The 22,878-nt window shown below is 38.2% G+C and overlaps 1 protein-coding gene across 1 annotated transcript in view; it reads left to right on the top strand.

Moving 5' to 3' along the window:
* DCDC1 (doublecortin domain containing 1) overlaps positions 1-22,878 on the top strand; it is a 449,122-nt gene that overhangs the window by 356,277 nt on the left and 69,967 nt on the right. The window contains exons 21-25 of the mRNA XM_043481537.1: positions 3,968-4,149; positions 9,727-9,825; positions 13,296-13,395; positions 16,151-16,286; positions 17,889-18,042. Coding sequence (XP_043337472.1) covers positions 3,968-4,149; positions 9,727-9,825; positions 13,296-13,395; positions 16,151-16,286; positions 17,889-18,042 — 671 coding nt within the window. The remainder of the gene's footprint in view (positions 1-3,967; positions 4,150-9,726; positions 9,826-13,295; positions 13,396-16,150; positions 16,287-17,888; positions 18,043-22,878) is intronic.

Raw genomic sequence — 22,878 nt, 5'->3', positions numbered from 1 at the left:
CCAGTAATCAGCATACAGTTAAGTTTAAAAAACAATTTTGACAATCTTTATGTCTAAACTAAGGGTTTTAGTATTTTCTACTTATTGTAATGACATATATTTAGATTAGTTTGTATCTTTTCTCTGTTTCATTTTTCTCCAATGTTACATCTCAGTCCTTCCAACTGGGATTACTTTCCTTTTGCCTAATATATGCCATTGTTTTAGTCATTGGTATCAAACAGTTTTTACTTAGTTTATTTAAAATATTATTTTTATATTTTCTTTTATGAAGCAAATTTATTTTTCTTTCAAATTATTAATTTTCTTTTCATCTTTATGTAATGTGCTGAAAGTTCAAGTATGGGCCAGCCCATGCTGTGAATTCTCAATGAAGATTTTTTTCTTCCACCCAGAGAAAATGTTTGAGATGGTGTGTTTTACTTGCAACCACCTGAGAGTCATTCTCTCTGGTTTGTCTTTTCAATGAAATTTATCCTTTTGTGATTCTTGTTTTCTAAAAGGAGTTCTCCTGTTAGACTTCCCAGGGCTGGGCCCTGAAATTTGTTTCCTGCACCCTTTCTCTCAAGGCCATGGAAGCAGAAATTTGCTGGGTTTGGAAAACTCCCTCATAGTAAAATTCAGTTTTAGCACTCGACCTCTCTGGGTCTCTAGTATGTCTTGCTTTATTGCTAGGTCAGTGATATGTTCTAAAAGATTTTTTTTTAATGTATCACTTTTTTAGTTGTTCTGTCACATTTTCTGGTCCCAATCTAGTTTTTTCTTTGCCTTTAAATAACAATTCCCTGTGCTTCCTCAGTGATTGAAACAATGAGTCTCAGAGCTTTAAGGGAAGGACAGATGTAGGCTGAAACCAAGAAGTCATTGCCTAGGGGCCCAAATATGCCCTTATACTTAGATTGTGGTGAAGCAACATCTGGGCTTCCCTGATGGCTCAGAGGTAAAGAATACACCTGCCAGGACAGGAGATTCAAGGGACACAGGTTCAATCCCTGGGTCAGGAAGATCCCCTGGAAGAGGACATGTCAACCCATCCCAGTATCCTTTCTGGGAAAATCACATGCAGAGAGGAGCCCGATGGGCTACTATCCATGGGTCACAAAGAGTCAGACACAACTGAGCACACAGAAGCAACAGTCTAGAAAGTTGAGGGGTTTTTGTTGTTGTTTTTGTTTTGTTTAGGAGATAAAGGAGGAGTTCTTAAAAATACCAGGGGCTGTGGTTTGGGTAGCCTGAGCCAGGGGCTAGATGAATGATGTGTCTAAGATTCAGGGTACAGTGTCGTGAGGGCCATCATGGAGCCAAGGGTGGAGGGGTCGCGCAGAGACAAATAAGCCCAGCGTAGGCCAAGGGAAAAGATGTGAATTATGCTAATTGTAGGCTTTTCTTCAGAGGCTCAGAAAGGGCAGAGTCTAAAACCAAGAGAAGCAGAAAGGATAACTTACTTCTCAGCTGGAGGTGGATAGGTATCAGCAGGTTGCCCAGTAGCCAACGAGGAGAAGAGGCACAGGTCTTAAAAATCAAGGCCAAGTACCACATATAGACCGTGAAGGGCTTCCCTAGTAGCTCAGATGGTAAAGCATCTGCCTGCAATGCAGGAGACCTGGGTTTGATCCCTGGGTTGGGAAGATCCCCTGAAGTAGGAAATGGCAGCCCTTCCCAATATCCTTGCCTGTAAAATTCCATGGACAGAGGTGCCTGGCAGGCTACAGTCCATGGGGATCTCAAAAAGTTGGACACGACTGAGTGACTAAATTCTCCTCTATAGACCATGAACCCCTTTTCCCAATGGTACATGGTTTTTTAAACTTTCATCCATACCCAGAGATCACACTGAGGAAAGGGAAAGGAAGGGCATATCCTTGAAAAGAAATAAAGTTTTGATGAGAAGCTTAAATGTTTAATTTGATTAAATATGTATCAAAAAATAAAGTGCTAAAAATAAGGCAACAAAAAAAGGCTTTTCTAACTTGGCAGAAACAGGGGCACTTCTAATTGGAATATCAAGATTCCCTCCCACCTAAGGGTGACAGGGATGCCTCATAAGGAATTGTACTTTCTTGGAAAGAGAGAAAAAGGTAATTATGATAGACTTCACATATACTGTGCTTATATATATTTTTCAGTATAGTATGCAGGTAGAGTAATTCAGTTAATTAATTAATTGACTTAAATGGTGAATGGTAGTTATATTAGGAAACCCAAGTTAATCATGTTCCTTTTAACACATACCTTTTAAAACAATAACATTTTGACTGTGTGTGTTAAGTTACTTCAGTCTTGTCTGACTCTTTGTGACCCTATCGATGGACTGCAGCCCTCTGTCCGTGGGATTCTCCAGGCAAGAAGAGTGGGGTGGGTTGCCATGTCCTCCTTCAGGTGATCTTCCTGATGCAGGGATCGAACCTGAGTCTCACATCTCCTGCATTTGCAGGAGGGTTCCTTACCTCTTTACCATAGTGCCATCAATAGTCTAGAATTTGACAACTAAATGATCTTGGGAATGAAAATGGATTACCTCACAGTTCTCTAGGCATTTAAACAGGAACAGTAGATTTGGGGTGGAAGAAGTCCCTATAGTCCAACAAAACCTTGACTTTGGCTTGTAAACCAAACAGAAAGGACTAAGGCAACTAAATTAGATAAAATGATACAAATTGACCATGCATTTCAAAATGACTCAGCCTAAGCCTAAGAGTCCTCTTATTTCTTGAAATGTTTGCAGAAGAGGAAAAAAAAAAATATTTACCAAGCAGGGAACAGATTTTGTTCTCAGTCAAATAAAATTCACTCTACTTGACTTCAAGTTTGAATTCATCTAATATGACGGATTTCAACATAATTGACTTTTTAAGCAAAAAGATGATTTCATTCATTTGTAATTAGGCAGACTTAATTTTTTCTTGGAAAGACTACATATAAATAGACTGTAATTAGGAAATGTGACATTCATCTTGTGGGGTTCAGAACACTTTGATCACTGTAAGCGTATATGTTAATTTTATTCCAGATTTAATCTACTGGCTTTATTACTTATCTAACCACTATTTATTATATATTTAGGCAATGGAGACAGAGCAAGGAAAGAGAGACATGATACCTACCTTCATGGAGCTTACAGTTTAAGATGTATGAGGCTGTGTGTCAAAAAGAAAAGAACCAAATATATTCTTTGCCAAATAAATATGTTTGGGGAATACTCCATAAAACAGAGTGAGATGAATGAGATGATAAGGTTTAAACAAATTCAGGTGTTTCAGTTGTAGAATTTGGTTACTTTGCATTCATTCATTCATTCATACATTTATTTATTTATTCATGTATTATTCAAATATCCCTGGTGGCTCAGATGATAAAGAATCTGCCTGCAATGCAGGACACTTGGGTTTGATCTCTGGGTCAGGAAGATTCCCTGGAGAAGAGAATGTCAACCCACTCCAATATTCTTGCCTGGAGAATCCCATGGACAGAGGAACCTGGCTGGCTCCAGTCCAAGAGTCAGACGGGACTTAACAGCTCACACTTTCACTTCCAAATATATTCTTCTTTGCCAGACAGATTTAGTTTAAGATGATATTTGGGTTGTGAAACCACTTTTCATACATTCTTCCTTTTTTCATGTTGACTAGAGATATTTTATACAGAAGCAAAAAAAAAAAAAAAAAATCCAAGTTAATTCAGTTCTGTATTTCCAGAATGATGTTTCTCCTAAAGGGAAAAAACTTGCGTGTAGTAACATAACACAAGTTGTTCACGCATTTAAAAAATTGACATCTTTCCTCTTTATTAAAATAAGACATTAATTAGAATCATCTGGAACATCTTAGGTGCCCAATACATGATGATGAATGTTTGATGAATGAATAAAAGATTAAAGGTATAAGCAAGTGTGCTTATTTTTAAAATATATACAGAAATGACTCTTCCTGTTCACTGATTATCAATTTTCTTGTCATTCTTTCTGAAGGAATTTGATTGGCCAATAGAAGGACTGCTTCTTCCAAACAGTCCTCCCATGAAGAAACCCATCCATAAGGCACCAGAGCATTGTGTCCCTGTGAGACTCAGAGTTTTGCGGAATGGAGACAAGAACAAAGCCAGGGCCCTTATTATAATCAGTCCAGACATCTCACCTGGGCGGAAAATGCAGTAAGAACAACTTGTTCATATTTCTCATCAAGCATACTTTCTAATTTCTACAGATTTTAGTTGTCTTGATTACAGGAGATCCCCCGCCCCCCGCGCCAGGAAAATTCTATGTTTGTTCTATTAAGAGGTTTCTGTATTGATATCTGAAAGTGTCAACGACCAATTGGCACTTGTCGTCTGCCTCTACAAGGATTAAATCCTGAGTGACTGCAGTTGCTGACTTTCAACACCCTGTGAAAGGAGTTCAGGGTGGAGAGCACCCTGGGTGCTCTGGGTAAGACTGGCCGATCAGGTCTGCAGATAGATATTTTCAGGAGACGATTTTATGAGCGTAATTCTTGTATCACCTCATATCTAGAAGAGCACTAAAATCGTTCATAATGACATCTGCTCCTCATGACTAGCAATAAACTTCTGCAAAAAAATATGTGCTTGATTACAGGTACTCCTCCTTCACCAGAATCCCATATAGACTGACCTGTCCCCCTACCTCTTTGGAGCAGTTTCCCAGATATCTGAGATGCCGTCTCCTGGCCTATCATCCTCATTTTACCCTAAATAAAACTTAGCTCACAACTCTCAGGTTGTGCTTTTTTTTTTCAAGTAGGCAGAGGTAAAAATAGATACTAAGATTCATTTAGTGTCTTTATTTATTTAATTTCGTTTTGGCTGTGTTGGGTCTTCGTTGCTGCCGGTGGACTTCCTCTAGCTGCGGAGAGCAGAGGCTGCTCCTCGTCGTGGTGTGCAGGCTTCTCATCGCGGTGGCTCCTCTGTTGGCAGAGCACAGACTCTAGGCAGGTGGCCTTCAGTAGTTGCAGCTTCCAGGCTCTAGAGTGCGGGCTCAGTGGTTGAGGCACACAAGCTTAGTTGGTCTATGGCCAGATTCACTTAGTTCCTATATCAGGAACTGAATTTGAGCACTATTGATTCAGGCTGGCCATGGGAGAATATAACGAGTTGCAAATAAATAGCTCTGATGAAAAAAGTTGTCTGATCAGTATCTATTTTGAATTAGCATTGTTATTTTCATTCATTAATGTATTTTGAAATAAATGAGCTTGTTAATTGCTTCTTAAATATAATTGTATAATTTCCTATCTAAGTTTGTATTTAGTTATTGTTTACATTATTTATTTAAGTTATTATTACAGACAATTCTTTAGATTTACACCTTTGGAATATTTAATAAACAAGCATTTGCTAAGTTGCTAAGTCACTTCAGCCGTGTCCGACTCTCTGTGACCCCATAGACGGCAGCCCACCAGGCTCCCCCATCCCTGGCATTCTCCAGGCAAGAGCACTGGAGTGGGTTGCCATTGCCTTCTCCAATGAACAAGCATAGCTTTACATAATCTATATTCTTGCTTTGAAATAGCATTTTAAAAGTGTACCATTCTAGAAAAGCATCAATTTCCACTTTAACTTATGTTACAAGGTTGGTCTAAAATCTTTTGAAACAGCCAGTGTTTCTCCAACATTAGAGAAAAGTCACCTGGTATATTTTCATAATATTTTATGACAAAAGAAATCACAGATCAGTGCAAACTCTGATGTAAAGAATGAGTTAAACACATTGTTTCTAATATTATTAGCAGTGATATTGCCTCTTGACCTTTCTTTTGATATGTTTAGAATATTTGAGGCTGCTGATAATAGTTTAATATTACTTTCTTCACATTGATTAAAGATACTTCATACATCGCTGAACAATGAGTAACATTCAGATTGGCTGTCCACTGAACTGCCTGTATAGATGATAAAGTAAAAAATTAATCTTGACTAAAGTAAAGTCAACCCTGAAATTGAAATCTTTGACGCATTCATTTCATAATTAGTTCATTCTACTAAAATGTAAAATGTGAGGGTAATGCTCCTCAAGTATATATGACTTTTTTTTAACATGAAAAACTAACAAATAATTTCTGTCCTTTCCTATCTTTAACTGTGTCTCAAAATTATATACAGATTTGATCTGACCAATTTATGTTTTAAAATACATGGTTCAATCTGGTGATACAGACCTAATTTTATAGATTTATTACTTTGGACAGCTATTCTAGTAAAGAGTATGTGAAACTCTCTGCTATGTTCATGGAAGAGTGTGTCCTGGTTAATCAAATATTCACTTTGTTCTCTACATGAATTACTGGAGTGGGTTGCCATTTCTTTCTCCACTACATGAATTAATTATTCCTAAATGATTAAAATACGCTGGCATACACTTGACATTAAAACTTTACTGAATATCATTTAATTTTTCTTCACTGATTCAGAAAATTCTCTTCAGGATCATCAATAGCATTCCTCTAACTTCTCTCCAAACTATATGTAGGTGCTGGTAACAGAAGATTTAATAAGGAGTCTTTTGGCTAACATTACAGGGTGACTGTGTTGCCCACCTCCAGAGGGCACTGTTCACATATTCTCTGTGAATAGTGTCCCAGAGTTGTGCAAGGTGGAAGCCCTGCTGTGCTACTTTTAATATATCCATCCAACATGTCTCTTCTGAAAGAAATAAATGCCAATGACATGTAAGCATACATTACTTGCATTAACCTGAGACTTACTTATAAGAGAGTTGGGCTATTTACTGTCTTCACCAGCAAAATCGGGTTAGAATGATGAAACATAGATCCATTTTAATTGAATTCTGCTCTGAAGTGAAATGAAAGTCGCTTGGTCGTGTCTGACTCTTTGCCACCACGTGGGTTGTACAGTGGATGGAATTCTTCAGGCCGGAATACTGAGTGGGTAGCCGTTCCTTTTTCCAGGGTATCTTCTCAACCCAGGGATCAAACCCAGGTCTCCCACATTGCAGGCAGATTCTTTACCAGCTGAGCCACCAGGGAAGCCCAAATTCTGCTCTGGTAGCATGCTATTCTTTAATTGTTTACTAATTCATTTTAGACAGCTTTGAGGGAGCTTTTGTTGTTGGTTCCTCCATCTACAAAGGAAGATCATACAGATACTGAATTGTCACGATCTTAGTAACAAGATCTTCTCCATTAGTTCTTGATAACAGTGTCAAGTTCATATAAATTAAGAATTGTGATTTCTTATGTCTCAGGTAAACTTCATCTCTCAGAACCTTAAACAAGGAAAATTTTATAATTTCAAAATATAAATATTTTAGTGAATTGTATAAGGAAAGGCTCAGCATAAGTTAGTAACTTTATATATTATATAATTTCAATGTATAGAGATATTACTTATTAGTAAGTTAGAATTCTCTCAAACTCCTTAATACAGCTTTTAAGACCCTTTATGACCTGTTTCCATATATTTTTCTAGCTCTTTATCACCACTACCCCCATTTCTCATTCCTAAATCCTCTCAACTTCCAACACCTCTCATTTGCCTTATTAATAAAGGTATGTTGAGAATGAGGTTGGACTTCATTTCCAGTTGTTGACTCTAAACTTGACATCCCATCCCCACCCCTGAATTACCTGTAGCTTTTCTGAAACCCGTTGCTCTGACTGCTTTGGGCTTTTCACCAGGGTTGCTTCTGCCATTATCTGTGCTGCGATTATCTGCTTATGTCTTCATCCATGAGAGAGAGAACAGGACCGGTGTGTTATTCATCCATATATGTGCTGTCTGCTATGGTCATGGAACTGTGTGTCTCAGTTAATCAGTTATTAAGCTGTTTTATTCACCATATGATTCAAGGCTCACAAATTTAGTGCTGGTTGAATGAGTAAATGAATTAATGGTTGACTACACTTGATTAGACTTTCTTGGTGGCTCAGACAGTAAAGAATCTCCTGAATGCAGGAGACTTTGGTTTGATCCCAGGGTCAGGAAGATACCCTGGAGAAAGGAATGGCTACCCACTCCAGTATTCTTGCATGGAGAATTCAACTGACAGAAAAGCCTGGTTGGCTATAGTCCATGTGGTAGCAAAGAGTTGGACATGACTGAGTGACTAACATAACATTTTATATTTGTTAAATTTCAAATCAATGAATGAATGAATAGCTATATTTAAACACCATATCTTTCATTTAATATAATATGAAGATTCTAAAACTACAGAACACTGTCTTACCTAAAAATTTGAACAATGTGTATTCCGATTCTTTTTCTATGATCATCATTATTGATTTTTCATTAAAAACATTTTAGGTTTGGATTGATACTGAAACAGTATCTGAGTAACATGAATAAACATATGAATATGAACAGTATATGACTAAAATATCAAAGGCAAAATGAATGTAATCTTTGCATTTTCTTCAAAGTTGATAATTCACATCTTGAGTGTTCAACATTATTGTAAAAGGATTCAGATATTGAAAATTTATTTTCTTATATAAATTATTCAAATTATTATTATATAATATTAAATTATTAGAATATTATATTATTAAATTATTCTTATATAAAATAGTATAAATGTTTGTGAAGTTTAATATTTAATTGTGATAGTATTTGAAACCCTATTTTTTAAGAAAGGCATATTTTTTAGGGTCAGTTCAGTTCAGTTGCTCAGTCGTGCTTTGACTCTGCAACCCCATGGCGTGCAGCACACGAGGCCTCCCTGTCCATCACCAACTCCTGGAGCTTGCTCAAACTCATGTCCATTGAGTCAGTGATGCCATCCAACCATCTCATCCTTTGTCATCTCCTTCTCCTCCTGCCTTCAATCTTTCCCAGCATCAGATCTTTTCTAAAGAATCAGTTTTTCACATCAGGTGGCCAAAGTATTGGAGCTTCAGCTTCAGCATCAGTCCTTCCAATGACTATTCAAGATTGATTTCCTTTAGGATTGGCTGGTTTGGTCTCCTTGCTGTCCAAGGGACTCTCAAGAATCTTCTCCAACACCACAGTTCAAAAGTATCAGTTCTTCAGAGCTCAGCTTTCTTTAGGGTCCAGCTGTCACATCCATACCTGACTACTGGAAAGACCACAGCTTTGGCTAGACAGACCTTTGTCGGAAAAGTAATGTCTCTGCTTTTTAATGTGCTGTCTAGGTTGGTCATAGCTTTTCTTTTCGAGGAAAAAGCGTCTTTTAGCTTCAGAACTGCAGTCACCATTCACAGTGATTTTGGTGCCCAAGAAAATAAAGTCTGTCACTGTTTCCACTATTTCCCCATATATTTGCCATGAAGTGATGGGACCGGATGCCATGATCTTAGTTTTTTGAATGTTGAGTTTTTAGCCAGCTTTTTCACTCTCCTCTCTTACTTCATCAAGAGGCTCCTTAGTTCCCCTTCACTTTATGTCATAAGGGTGGTGTCATCTGCATATCTGAGGTTATTAATATTTCTCCAGCAGTCTTGATTCCAGCTTGTGCTTCATCCAGCCCAGCATTTTTCATGCTGTACTCTGCATTATAAGTTAAATAAGCAGGGTGACAGTATACAGCCTCGATGTTCTGCTTTTCCAATTTTGAACCAGTCTGTTTTTCCATGTTCCATGTCTAGTTCTAACTGTTGCTTCTTAACTGTTGGTTTTTTAGGGTAAATCATGATAAATTAAAACTTCATGATTTATTCACATACTATAACAAGCTGAATGATAATTGGCAGTGTATCCTGACATATCAGTCTAATCTTGGATTGTTTTTTCCAGATATGTTGGCCCTGAAAGGAAAGGGAAGGTGAAAAACTTTGTCACTAACTATTCTGATGCAGAAACAAACCTGACTGGATTTCACCAGCTTTTGGAGAGGTAAATAATAGCCTAAATGAAAAGGTATACTCCATTCAAGTGCCTGGATGATTATAGCACAAAATACATATGTACCTACATAAGAAAACAATTGTTAATGTAATGATTCTGGAGTTTTTTCTGTGAAGTTTATAAGCTATTGTGAGTACATTATAATTAATATCCCCCCCCCCCCAGAATTCTAGGTCTTGTGATTTTCTCCTAGTTTCTGAACTACCAACTCTATAAATGTAAATTTTTCCCATTAAAAATATTTCACAATTTTATAGCACTTTGGTTTGAATTTATTTGTATTGAGGACAGAGTAATTGTCTATTTAAATCACTTTTTAAGTGTTAGTAATCTATATAATGTTTCTGAAGTACATTGTAATTTTTCTTTTGATCAGTATATTTTTACCCAAATAAGAATTATTCCCATAGACTTTGATAACTGTTCAAAGGCAGAATATGTGATATAAGCTTTTTGCAAAATATGTCTTCTTCAATATGAGAGGGCAGTTGTACAGAATTTAAGGAAAATTATGCTAGCCTTCAGTAATTTAATAATTCACTATAGACAGTTTTGAGAATCTTTGTTGCTGGTGATTCTTCCGTCTGCAAAGCCTAAGGAAGATCTAACATAATAAGCATAATAATCCCCATTTAGAAATAATAGGTATAGACCATTTTGTTGATATCTCAATTTGCAGACAACATGGAGTATTGGAAAAACCAGTCTTGAGAGAGTGAAGTCGGAGATAAAACTCTGCTTTTCTGGATTATGTATAAATCAAAGCCACATGGTTATCAGTCCTAACTTCTGGTGTCAGAGTCAGAGGATTTCATTTCTAGGACCTTTGATCCCATGCAACAGAGAAATCCTGAATCACTCACTGAGCATCTCAGTCTGTTTCTTCCCTGTTATTCTGTGATGATGCCCTCTCAGGAGGCCATATGCTGTAGTAAAAAGACCCAGAGAGTTTTAGGTTTGAATTTCAGCTTTTGAACTCACCAATTTTGTGACCTTGGGCACCAGGCTCAGTTGCATCATCCATAAAATGGGCTTCTCAGAAAAGGTGTGAGAATTCAGCAAGAGAGTAGATATGAAGTGCTTGCAGTGCATGGTCTGTTTTAACAATATGTTGCTGACTTTTATGTGTCAGATGCTTTGCAGGTATTCACACATTTAATCTGTACAATATCCCTATAAGAGAAGTACTGCTCTGCCTACCTTTTACAAATGGGGAAAATTAGGCTCAGAGAAGTAGTTTCTCCAAGGTTACAGAGCCTATTCATGAGAAGGCTAGAGTTTGAACCCAGTCAGTTTGACTCCAAAGTCCACATTCCTTACTAGGCATTCAAGAGTCAGTTCCTTTCTTTTCTCTCCATTGATGCTGGCTGGCACATGAACTAGCTAAAGGAATTCAACACAGAGGAAGCAGCTAATCTCTAGCACAGCTACTCAGACCAATTAAATTCAGCACTATTAAACTAGGGTTTCCAAGAACAGAAGGAAGAAAAATCTGCCAACTTCCTATTCAATCTCTTCTCCCAGTTGTCCTAAAACTGGATACTGCAGTAGTCCAAAATTCTCCCAGGAAAATGTGAGTGGGAGCAGGTTATGATGATGGTAACTCTCCTTAGGTCATGCTTGGATCTAGGGTAAGTGGCAGAATCTTTGGGCAGCATCCAGAGAAAATGAAGCAAATCTTTCAACTGGGGCTCAATCTTCTTACAGTCCCCCCGCCATCCCTCCACCCCGACAACTCCTATGGATGAGAAACCTGGCCCAGGCCTCACCAATCCATCAGCCTCCAGGGTTGTGACAGGAGAAGCAGAGACTGAGTTCCCACTGGCTTATTTCTTTCTAAGACCTCTCAGAAAAATGGAAGCCTAATTACTGACTTAAATGTCTTTATGCCATTTAAGGAAATAAAGTTGAGAAATATTTTTCATACAGCTGGGTTTTCTTGATGAGCACAAAGTCACTTCTAACTCATTTACTATAGACTACATTTTAATAAAAAAACAGCATTCTTTCAGACATGCCCCATCATTCTGTTTAGCTCTTCTTCCTCTTCCCCGCAATTCTGCCTCCTTACCTCTGCTGTAAATGACTATATGAACTCCACCTCTCCACCTCGAGCACACCTTCCACTTTTCTGACAGTTCTTTTTCTAAAAAGCAGATCTGACTGCACCATTCCTCTGCCATAATACCCCCAATGGCTTTCTGATACTTATGGGATAGAGGTCACGTTCATTAGTCTGGCATCCTAAGTGGTTCCCAATTGTATCCTATCTTCTTTACCAGCTTTATCTGGTAAAGATATCTGGTGGATAAAGATAAAGCTTATCTACCTCCTGTCCACAAACCCAGCTCCAGCCATGTAAAACTTCTCTGCGTCCTAACTCTACTTGGTGAATTCCTGTTTATTCATCAAGGTCCACCCCTAAAGGTCACTTCCCTAGCTGAGGCTTCCCTGGAGGAATTCGTTGTTTTTCCTCTGTGTTCTCACAACACTCTGGCCAGGTGCCTGTGACAACTCCATTAGTTCATATTACACTTCAGTTACCGACCAGTCTTTCCCCCTGACTAGAGAGGGAGCCTCCCCAGGAAACAGGGCAACTGTATCATTCATCTCGATATCCACAAGGCTGGCTCAGTGCTTGTTTGAGGGGGAAAAAAAATCACAATTGAATGTTTAGCCTGGCGAAAAATTCCTATTTGAAAGGGACTTAAAGGGTTATTAAGAATCACTTCTGGTGGAGAGAGATGAGGACCTACTGGGTGATGGATGTAACTTTGGAGAAAGAGTAGAACTTCAACAGCAAAAGCTGAGTAAGGTGTTTTATATGGAAGCAAGAACAAGAGAAAAGACCCACAAATAGGAAAGTATAGGGGCATGTTGGGGCTTTCCTGGAGGCTCAGATGGTAAAGAATCTGCCTGCAATGTGGGAAGAATCTGCCTGCAATGCGTGAGAGTTGGGTTCAATTCCTGGATTGGGAACATCCCCTGGAGAAGAGTACGGCTACCTACTCCAGTATTCTAGCCTGGAGAATTCCATGGGCTGTATAGCCCATGGGGTCGCAAAGAGTCAGACATGACTGAGTGACTTTCATTTCACAGGAGCATGTTGAGGAGTGAAAAGTCAATAATGATATATATATATATTTTTTATTGCTTGTCGATCATGCTTGGCACTGTGCTAATAAGCACATTTCATAATCAACCCTTAATCATCATAACAACCTTGACAGGTAAGAAATTTAGGCTTAGAGAGTTTAAATAATTTGTCCAAGTCCTACACCTGAAGAGGGGGAATGAAATTCAAAAGGCATCTGATAGATTCCAGGACTGAGCTCTCAACTGTCCCACAGTCCTGTAGAACTAGTGTGGTTAATGACCCACCTTGATTTCTTTGATTTACTCTCTTCTCTGCTGGAAACTTTCCACATGCAAGGTCAATTTTTGTGTCTATATTACAGGTGCACTGAAATTTTAAATTTACCTTCTGCAGCTCGGAGATTGTTCAGTGAAAAAGGGAAGGAAATCTTCACCCTAAAAGAACTTCAAAGAGATGAACTGGTAAAAACATGACCATGAAACTAGGAATATTAATATACTAGTACTATTAAAAGAAAAATATTTTTTATATGACTTCAAGCACCATCTTTTCCTCTTATTTTTTTTCTCACTATTATCTTAATTCAGCAACCATCAGAAGGTAATACAAACAGCTTACTGTTGCGTGCTTTCTATGTGTCAGGCATGATTTTCAGGGCTGTATATGACAGAACTCATTTAATGCTCATCACAACCACCTTATAAATAAATGAAGGCAGAAACTGGAGAGAACCAAACTATTACCCACTTGTGATTTCTGCCCTGCTGTTTTAAGGAGGTAAATTCTATATTGTTTTTGAGGTTTTCAAAATGTGGTTATTTAACAATTTCTTCATAAATGATAATTTCACCTTTTCAGAAAAAAAAATCATATCTAGCTTCTCATACACTATTTGAGTGCTTGGGTTTCCCAGGTGTCTTTGATCCCTGGGTCTGGAAGATTCCCTGGAGAAGGAAATGACAACCCACTCCAGTATTCTTGCCTGGAGAATCCCATGGATGGAGGAGCCTGGTGGGCTACAGTCTATGTGGTCACAAAAGAGTCAGATGCATCTTAGTGACGAAATGTTTCAACAACAATTTGAGTGATTGGAGAATGCTAAGAAGTGCCCGGCCTTTTCTCCCACTTACAGAATTTGAAGTATCAGTTCGAAAAGAAAACCCACTTTGATAGATGCCTGAAATTCTTTGAACAGAGAACCAAGCTTGTACCAAATTGTTAGAACTTGACTCAGCTCTGAATGTCAAGACCCCTTGAAAGAAGTACCCCTTGAAATTCAAAGTACCATTGACTAATATTAGAGGCAGCATGGCAGAGCAGAGAGCCTCTGTTCTTGGAGCGTGCTAGATTGTGTTTTGAATCCTAACTCCATCCCTGCCAAGTGTCTTGTTTGTTTCCTTCTAATATTTTTGTTTTTGCTGCTGTGCTTATTCACTGTGTTATTTTGGAAAGAATTTAAGGTTGATGCAATAAAGCATACAATGCAAAAAGATAAATCTAATTTAAAGATAAGTCATTGAGGCCACCAGGGCAGAGGGAGCAGGAGTGAAAGGAGAATGGGATGGAGTCAGGAGTGATTGTTAAAAGATCCTGCACATTTGTTAGAAATGAACCTGTCCAACTGTTCGGAGCCACCGACGTGGAGATTGAAACGTGAACAGTCACATAATTGAGTATGTCTGTGAGAGAAGCACCTTGTTGATCAGAAAGAAGACATTTTTCAGGAAACTTCCCCTGGGTCGACATAGAAAGTATGTGTGATTAGTGAGTGACCCCAAAAAGGCAGCATTGAGTTTCTTTTTTTTTTAACCAAGTCTTTCTCAATATATTACTCTCACTTCAAACAAATATGTATTTATTTAAAGACATTTAGAAAGTACATATAAGCAAAAAGGAAAAGTATCATCTGTCATCTCAGCATCTAGAAATGTCCATTAACAGCTCAATGCATATACTACAAGTTCATTCATACCAGTGGTTGTTGGAGTTTTCTGTGAAGTTTTCTGTGAACTGACACTTCCTAATATTCACAGGCCATATGGAATCTATTGAAATAACTCTGCCACTGTAGCACAGAAGCAGTCACAGATATGCAAATGAGTGGGCATAGCTGTGTTCCAATAAAATTTTATTTACAAGAGCAGGCTGTGAGCAAGATTTGGACCTCAGCCCTCCCTGTAGCTCAGATGGCAAAGAATCTGCCTGTAATGCAGGAGACCCAGCTTCAATCCCTGGGTCAGGAAGATTCCCTGGAGAAGGCAAAGGCAACCCACTCCAGTGTTCTTGCCTGGAGAATGCCATGGACAGTCCATGGAGTTGCAAAGAGTTGGACACAACTGAGCAACTTTCATTCATTCATCCATTCATTCATTCCCAGGTGGTGCGAGTGGTAAAGAACCAGCCTGTCAATGCAGAAGACGTAAGAAACATGGCTTTGATCCCTGGGTTAGGAAGATCCCTTGGAAAAGGAAATGGCAAACCACTCCAGTATTCTTGCCTGGAGAATCCCATGGGTAGAGGAGCCTGGCAGTCCATGGGGTCGCAAAGAGTCGGACAAGACTGAGTGACTTAGCCTGGCATAGTTTACATACCCCTGATTTATACCCATACGGCGAAGGCAGTGGCACCCCACTCCAGTACTCTTGCCTGGAAAATCCCATGGATGGAGGAGCCTGGTAGGCTGCAGTCCATGGGGTCGCTAAGTCAGACACGACTGAGCGACTTCACTTTCACTTTTCACTTTCTTGCACTGGAGAAGGAAATGGCAGTGTTCTTGCCTGGAGAATCCCAGGGATGGGGAAGCCTGGTGGGCTGCCGTCTATGGGGTTCACACAGAGTCGGACACGACTGAAGCGACTTAGCATCCTTCCCCACATCCCTCCCTTCCTTCTTTCCTTTATATCCTTTGTTTTTTCTACAACTCCTTATTAATATTTTGAATTAATTAAAGATTCATAGAGATTCATAGTAAGTTGCAAAGATATATGGAGAAATACTTCTTTCAGTACGAAACCATAGAGATCCATCAACTTTGTTGTGTTTATCAATAGATTATGCCTTTTTATCAATGAGCATTATTCCTTTTATCATTGAATATGGTGCCATAGTTTGTTTCACTACTCACTTATTATAGGATGTTTTGATTGTTTCCAGTCTGGGGTATAATAATGCTGCTGTGAGCAATTGTATGAGATTAGAGAATTATTTCTTTGGTAGGTGTACGTTTCATGTGGTGAACACTGGATCAATCCTGACCTGTCCACTACTCAGCAAAAGAAACAAATCTTCCTAAGGAACTTAGCATCAGATATTTCTAAAATTCAAACCTTCTGCAGTATGCATAAGATAGAGGGTAAGCATTGGAATTATTTACCTTCTCTCTCTCTCTCTCTGTATATATATATATATACACAGAGCGAAAAAAAAAAAACCTTAATAATATGGCTTTTTAAAAAGAAATTTGCTTGTTTAAACAGGTCAGATTTCATCCCTGCATCTTACTATTTCATATTAGACTAATTTTTTATTTAACAGAGTTGCAATTTTAATTCACACTGTACTTTGAATGTGCAAAGAAAACATACTTTTATTTTGTCTTTAACAAATTGGGCCTTCTTTGTGAGCCCCAGCTATACCCCCAACGAGGAAAACTTTAAATGTACTGTCAGGTTTACATTTGTCCCATCCGTTTAATTAAATAGGCCCTTTAGCGAAGGCTTTCAGTTTTCCCAGTCTCCAGACTCTCACTTTAGTTCTTCTCTAGCATGGAAGGAAGGAACTTGGGGTGCAGATCCTCTTGCTTTCTGGGCCGTGCTGGCTGAAGTCCATGGCTGAGTGACAGTGTCCCATTCTTCTGGCCCAGACAATGCTTTGGGTGGGGTAGTGCTTCCTACCTGCCTCCACCTCTCCTGTGCTCTCTGCAGCCTGGTTGTGGCTGGGTAGCCATCTCTGCAAACCTTGCTACAAAACCTCTTGACCCCTGGCTGGCAGCCACTTCTGCAAAGCTCCCCTGCATGGCTGTCAGTAAATCCTGGGTCATGGCTGCACCTCCCAGAAACCAGATCCAGCTTCATGTAGATTGAAGGGGTGAGGACAGCTCAAGAGGTAACTCATCACTGTGTCCTAAACAATGGGCAATGTCCTCAGTGTTTCCTCATCTAGCTAAGACACCTGTGGGAGGAAATCATGACACCTGGTGCTGGTTTTCCACCTTTGTATTCCACCACAGATTCCCTCAGGCCCACAAATGGTAGAGTTCCTCCAGCTCAACTCTGAGATGAAAACTTTGATGAGTTAAATGGGAGCTAAAGGCATTTAGAGAAAAAAAAAAAATCCTGACTCATGACAGTGTCATCCTGGCCGGCATGGCCATAGTCTTGTGCTTGAATGTCAAAACTGTATTTGTACTTATGCTTTCCTCTTGTAATGTTGCTCATTTCCTCATGGTCGTCCATCTTTCCTGAAGGATACCCCAGGACCAGGACAAATATGCTATACATAAGAAGGAAAAAGAGAAAATTCATTAATATAGTTTAAAATAGTATTTTATTGCATATATTGAACACCGTATATTAAGCTTTGCATGTGTCTCTTAAGGCATTGGGAACTTTCACTGAAGTGTCTGGAATCCCAGAGAGTGATCTAAAGGCATATATCTAGATAATGTAACCCATTTGAATAGTTACAATTTACAATAGCCAGCTTATTTTTGGAAAGACCTATTTTTAGCACTTTTGACTGAAAATATTTTGAGAGAAAAGAATCTACAAAAATTAAGTTAAGTGAAATTCAATTTATTAGTTTAAAGAGCAGCTATCAATTATACTTAGAATGTATTCTCTTAGACACAACAGCTGGAAAGTTTCTGCATTTTTGTTTTAACACATGTTTTCAAAATCCTAATGCTCTGAGATCGTAACTAATATGTCCTTGCAATTTGTGCATTTCTGTTCAGCTCTTGTTTTAGAAGTCCAAAGTGACATTGTGTCTGGAGCCAAGCTTGCTGTGAGGAAACCAATTTTTGGAAAAGAGAAGCAAATTATAGAACCAGAGGAAAAGCAAATGCAAAAAAATGCTTTAACATTAGAAAATGCTTCCAGTGACATTCTGTGAGTAATCAGTGTGGCCAGAAAAGCTACCTGTTCCTATTTGAACTTAGCTCATTAGCTCAGTAACAGCTCAGAGCCCATGCGGGGAACCCATGTCAAGTTTGTGAAACTAATGGCATTTGAAGAGCTAGTATTAATTAGTTTCCTGGCAAAAGGATAGAGCTGGAGCTTCAGTGTTCAACCATCACAATGATCTACTTTAAATAATTCTGTTATGATGCTACAATTTTTTAATTTATTTTTTTATTGAGGGATAATTGCTTTACAGAATTTTGTTGTTTTCTGTCAAACCTCAACATGAATCAGCCATGGGTATACATACATCCCCTCCCTTTTGAACCTCCCTCCCATCTCCCACCCCATCCCACTCCTCTAGGCTGATACAGAGCCCCTGTTTGAGTTTCTTAGCCATACAGCAAATTCCCGTTGGCTGTCTATTTTACAAGTTTCCATGTTACTCTTTCCATACATCTCACCCTCTCCTCCCCTCTCCCCATGTCCACAAGTCTATTCTCTATGTCTGTTTCTCTATGTCTGAAATTCTTCAGTACCATTTTCCTAGATTCCATATATATGCGTTAGAATACAGTATTTATCTTTCTTTTTCTGACTTACTTCATAGGTTCTAGGTTCATCCACCTTATTAGAACTGACTCAAAGGTGTTCCTTTTTATGGCTGAGTAATATTCCATTGTGTATATGTACCACAACTTCTTTATCCATTGATCTGTTGATAGACATCTAGGTTGCTTCCATGTTCTAGCTATTGTAAATAGTGCTGCAGTGAACAATGGGATACATGTGTCTTTTTCAGTTTTGGTTTCCTCAGGGTATATGCCTAGGAGTGGGATTGCTGGGTCATATGGTGGTTTTATTCCTAGTATTTTAAGGAATCTCCATACCGTCTTCCATAGTGGCTGTATCAATTTTCATTCCCACCAACAGTACAAGAACATTCCCTTTTCTCCACACCCTCTCCAGCATTTATTGTTTGCAGACTTTTTGATGATGGCCATTCTGACTGGTGTGAAGTGATATCTCATTGTAGTTTTGATTTGCATTTCTCTAGTCATGAGTAATGTTGAGCATCTTTTCATGTGTTTGTTAGCCATCTGTATGTCTTCTTTGGAGAAATGTCTGTTTAGGTCTTTTTCCCACTTTTTGATTGGTTTGTTTGTTTTTCTGGCATTGAGTTGTATGAGCTGCTTGTATATTTTGGAAACTAATCCTTTGCAGTTGTTTCATTTGCTATTATTTTCTCCCATTCTGAGAGTTGTCTTTTTACCTTGCTTTTGGTTTTCTCTGCTGTGCAAATCTTTTTAGTTTAGTCAGGTCCCACTTCTTTACTTTTGTTTTTATTTCCATTACTCTAAGAGGTGGGTCATAGAGGATCTTGCTTTGATTTATGTCATCGAGTGTTCTGTGTATGTTTTTCTCTAAGAGTTTTATAGTTTCTGGTCTTACATTTAGGTCTTTAATCCATTTTGAGCTTATCTTTGTGTATGGTGTTAGGAAGTGTTCTAATTTCATTCTTTTACATGTAGCTGTCCAGTTTTCCCACACCATTTATTGAAGAGGCTGTCTTTACCCCATTGTATATTCTTGCCTCCTTTGTCAGATATAAGATACCCAAAGGGTGCATGGGTTTATTTCTGGGCTTTCTATCTTGTTCCATTGGTCTATGTCTCTGTTTTTGTGCCAGTACCATACTGTCTTCAGTACAATCTGAAGTCAGAAAGGTTGATTCCTCCAGCCCCATTCTTCTTTCTCAAGACTGCTTTGGCAATTCGGGATCTTTTGTGTTTCCATATGAATTGTGATTTTTTTTTTGTTCTAGTTCTGTGAAAAATGCCATTGGTAATTTGATAGGGATCACATTGAATCTGTAGATTGTGTTTGATAGTATAGTCATTTTCACAATATTGATTCCTCCTACCCAGGAACATGGAATATCTCTCCATCTATTTATGTCATCTTTGATTTCTTTCATCAATGGCTTATAATTTTCTTTGTACAGTTCCTTAGGTAAGTTTATTCCTAGATATTTAATTCTTTTTGTTCAATGGTGAGTGGGATTGATTCTTTAATTTCTCTTTCTGATTTTTCACTGTTAGTATATAGAAATGCAAGTGATTTCTGTGTATTAATTTTGTATCCTGCAGCTTTGCTAAATTCACTGATTAGTTCTAGTAATTTTCTGATATTATCTTTAGGGTTTTCTATGTACAGTATCATGCCCTGCAAACAGTGAGAGCTTTACTTCTTTTTTTCCAATCTGGATTCCTTTCATGTCTTTTTCTTCCTAGATTGCTTTAACTAGGACTTCCAGACCTATGTTGAATAATAGTGGGGAAAGTGGGCACCCTTGCCTTGTTCCTGATCTTAGGGGGAATGCTTTTAGTTTTTCACCATTGAGAATAATGTTTGCTGTAGGCATATCATGTATGGCCTTTACTATGTTGAGGTAGATTCCTTCTATGCCCATTTTTTGAAGAGTTTTAATAATTAAGGAGTGCTGAAATTATGAACAACCCAATTACAAGCACTGAAATTAAAGCTGTGATCAAATATCTCCCAAAAAACAAAAGCCCAGGACTAGATGGCTTCACAGGAGAATTCTATCAAACATTTAGAGAAGAGATAATGCCTATCCTTCTAAAACTCTCTCAAAAAATTGCAGAGGAAGGAACACTTCCAAACTCATTCTATTAGTCCACCATCACCCTGATACCAAAACCAGATAAAAGACAACACAGAAAATGAAAACTATAGGCAATATCCCTAATGAACATAGATGCAAAAATCCTCAACAAAATTTTAGCTAACAGAGTTCAGCAACACATCAAAAAGCTCATACATCATGATCAAGTTGGGTTTATTCCAGGGATGCAAGGATTATTCAATATACACAAATCAATCAATGTGATACACCATATTAACAAATTGAAAGATAAAAACCACATGATAATCTCAATAGATGCAGAAAAAGTCCTTGACATTACTATTTTTAAAAAGACTAGAATCTTAGAACTGGGGACGTTTATTTGAGGAATTCATCATGTTTGGTTTCCATCAGCATGGACTTTAGGAGCAATCGTGTTTCTTCCTTATTGGAGATTCCAGCTGAATGTATGATAATGTAAGTTACCATCCTGGATTGCTGGAATAGCTTTCTGGTTGGTTTCTATCTCCATAATCTCCTTCCAATTCACCTTGAAGTTTCATCTCTGGACAATCATCTTTCTAAAGCACAATCCTTTTTATACAGTTCTTCAATGGCTACCTACTGCAGACGGAAAACATTGTGTAGTCTGCAATTCCAAGTCCTCCTGGCGCTCATCCAGGCCCGTGTTAACCCTCATTCATGCCCACATGCCCATCTCCTCTACATACTTCTTCTGTCTGCCATGTGAACCCCAAGCTCCAGCTCAGCAGCTGCAAGCTGTCAGCTGAACATTGTCTACTCCACTGATGTGCTGCTGTAGGCCTGACCACATACTCATTTCTCTCCAACTGAGGCACCTTGACATGCCCTATCCTCACTGGTTGATATCGTTGAAATCAATCATGACAATGATTGTGCTAGCAATGTACTTATCAGATCCTTACCCTCTCCCTCACCAACAACTACCAACTTGGGAATTCCTTGAGGGGAGAAACTGTCACATGTGTTCTGCGAAAACCAGGGAAACTGACTTTTGTCATCATTTACTGAATAAATAAAGGAATCATTGAATGAGTTTCCAAATTATGAAACCAGAAATTACCATTGTAGTAATTGAAAATTAATTTATACATCATTGTTACCCACTGTTTTAAAAGATTGTTTCTGTCCTCATGTATAAGAATATTAACTTTTATGTCAGTAATCAAACTTCCCCATTTTTGTGGGTAATTCATCTGGTCCTACATCCTGACACTAAAAAGGCCCCAGAAAGGAAAACCTTTCACAGAGAGAGTGATTTGACTTATATGATATCTTGCTCAATCATAAGGGAATGGGCCACAAACTTTCCTAACATCCCCTCTTGTTGTTCTTCTAAAGAATGTGTCATTTAGCCTCTGAGTTATTATACTGTATTTTGGAAAAATAAACAGAAAATAAGAAAAAAGAAATGATATCTTTGAGAGCAGAGATTCTTGTCCTGATTCATAGATTTCATCAAGGCCTGGAATCCTTGATCTAAAAATGGTTGAGTCCATTCAACAACATAACGCAGAAGCATGGTAACTATACCTAGTAATATCGCACTGTGTATTTGAAAGTCATTAAGAGAGCAGATCTTAAAGTTATTATAAGAAAAACAATTTGTAACTATCTGCAGGGATGGATGTTAACTACATGTATTTGTGATCATTTCACAATACATACAATTATCAAATCATTATGTTGTACACCTGAAACTAATATAGTGTTACATGTTATACCTCAGGTTAAAAAAAAATGATGTAGGAATGTCCTGTACATTCTAGGCAGGATCTTTTAATCCAGTCTTTTCATGAATACTCCTAATTGACAGGGAGATCACTATTTCACAAGGCAGCCTGTTTTAATGTTGAAATGGTGATTTAGAATGTCTCTATTCTATGAGTTCACCTGTGTAAAGTATTTGGAACTCATTGTCATTAATCTTCTGGGTTGTATATTTTCCAGGCTAACTTTCACTTGTTCTTTGAACTATTTCTGATCACTCAAACCCCTATCATCTTATATTAAGTAAACACAAAATTTCCCTAGCCTTTCTTACATAATGTTTGTATGGAGATTTTCACATATTTAAAAAGAGGAAAATAATTTAAGGAGGGACATCTGTCAAGCAAGAGGCTAGAATGTAA

The sequence above is a fragment of the Cervus canadensis genome, chromosome 11, assembly GCF_019320065.1.
Source record: "Cervus canadensis isolate Bull #8, Minnesota chromosome 11, ASM1932006v1, whole genome shotgun sequence".
NCBI lineage: Eukaryota > Metazoa > Chordata > Mammalia > Artiodactyla > Cervidae > Cervus > Cervus canadensis.
Note: the sequence above shows the minus strand (reverse complement) of the source record. Positions and strands in the feature narration are given on the sequence as shown.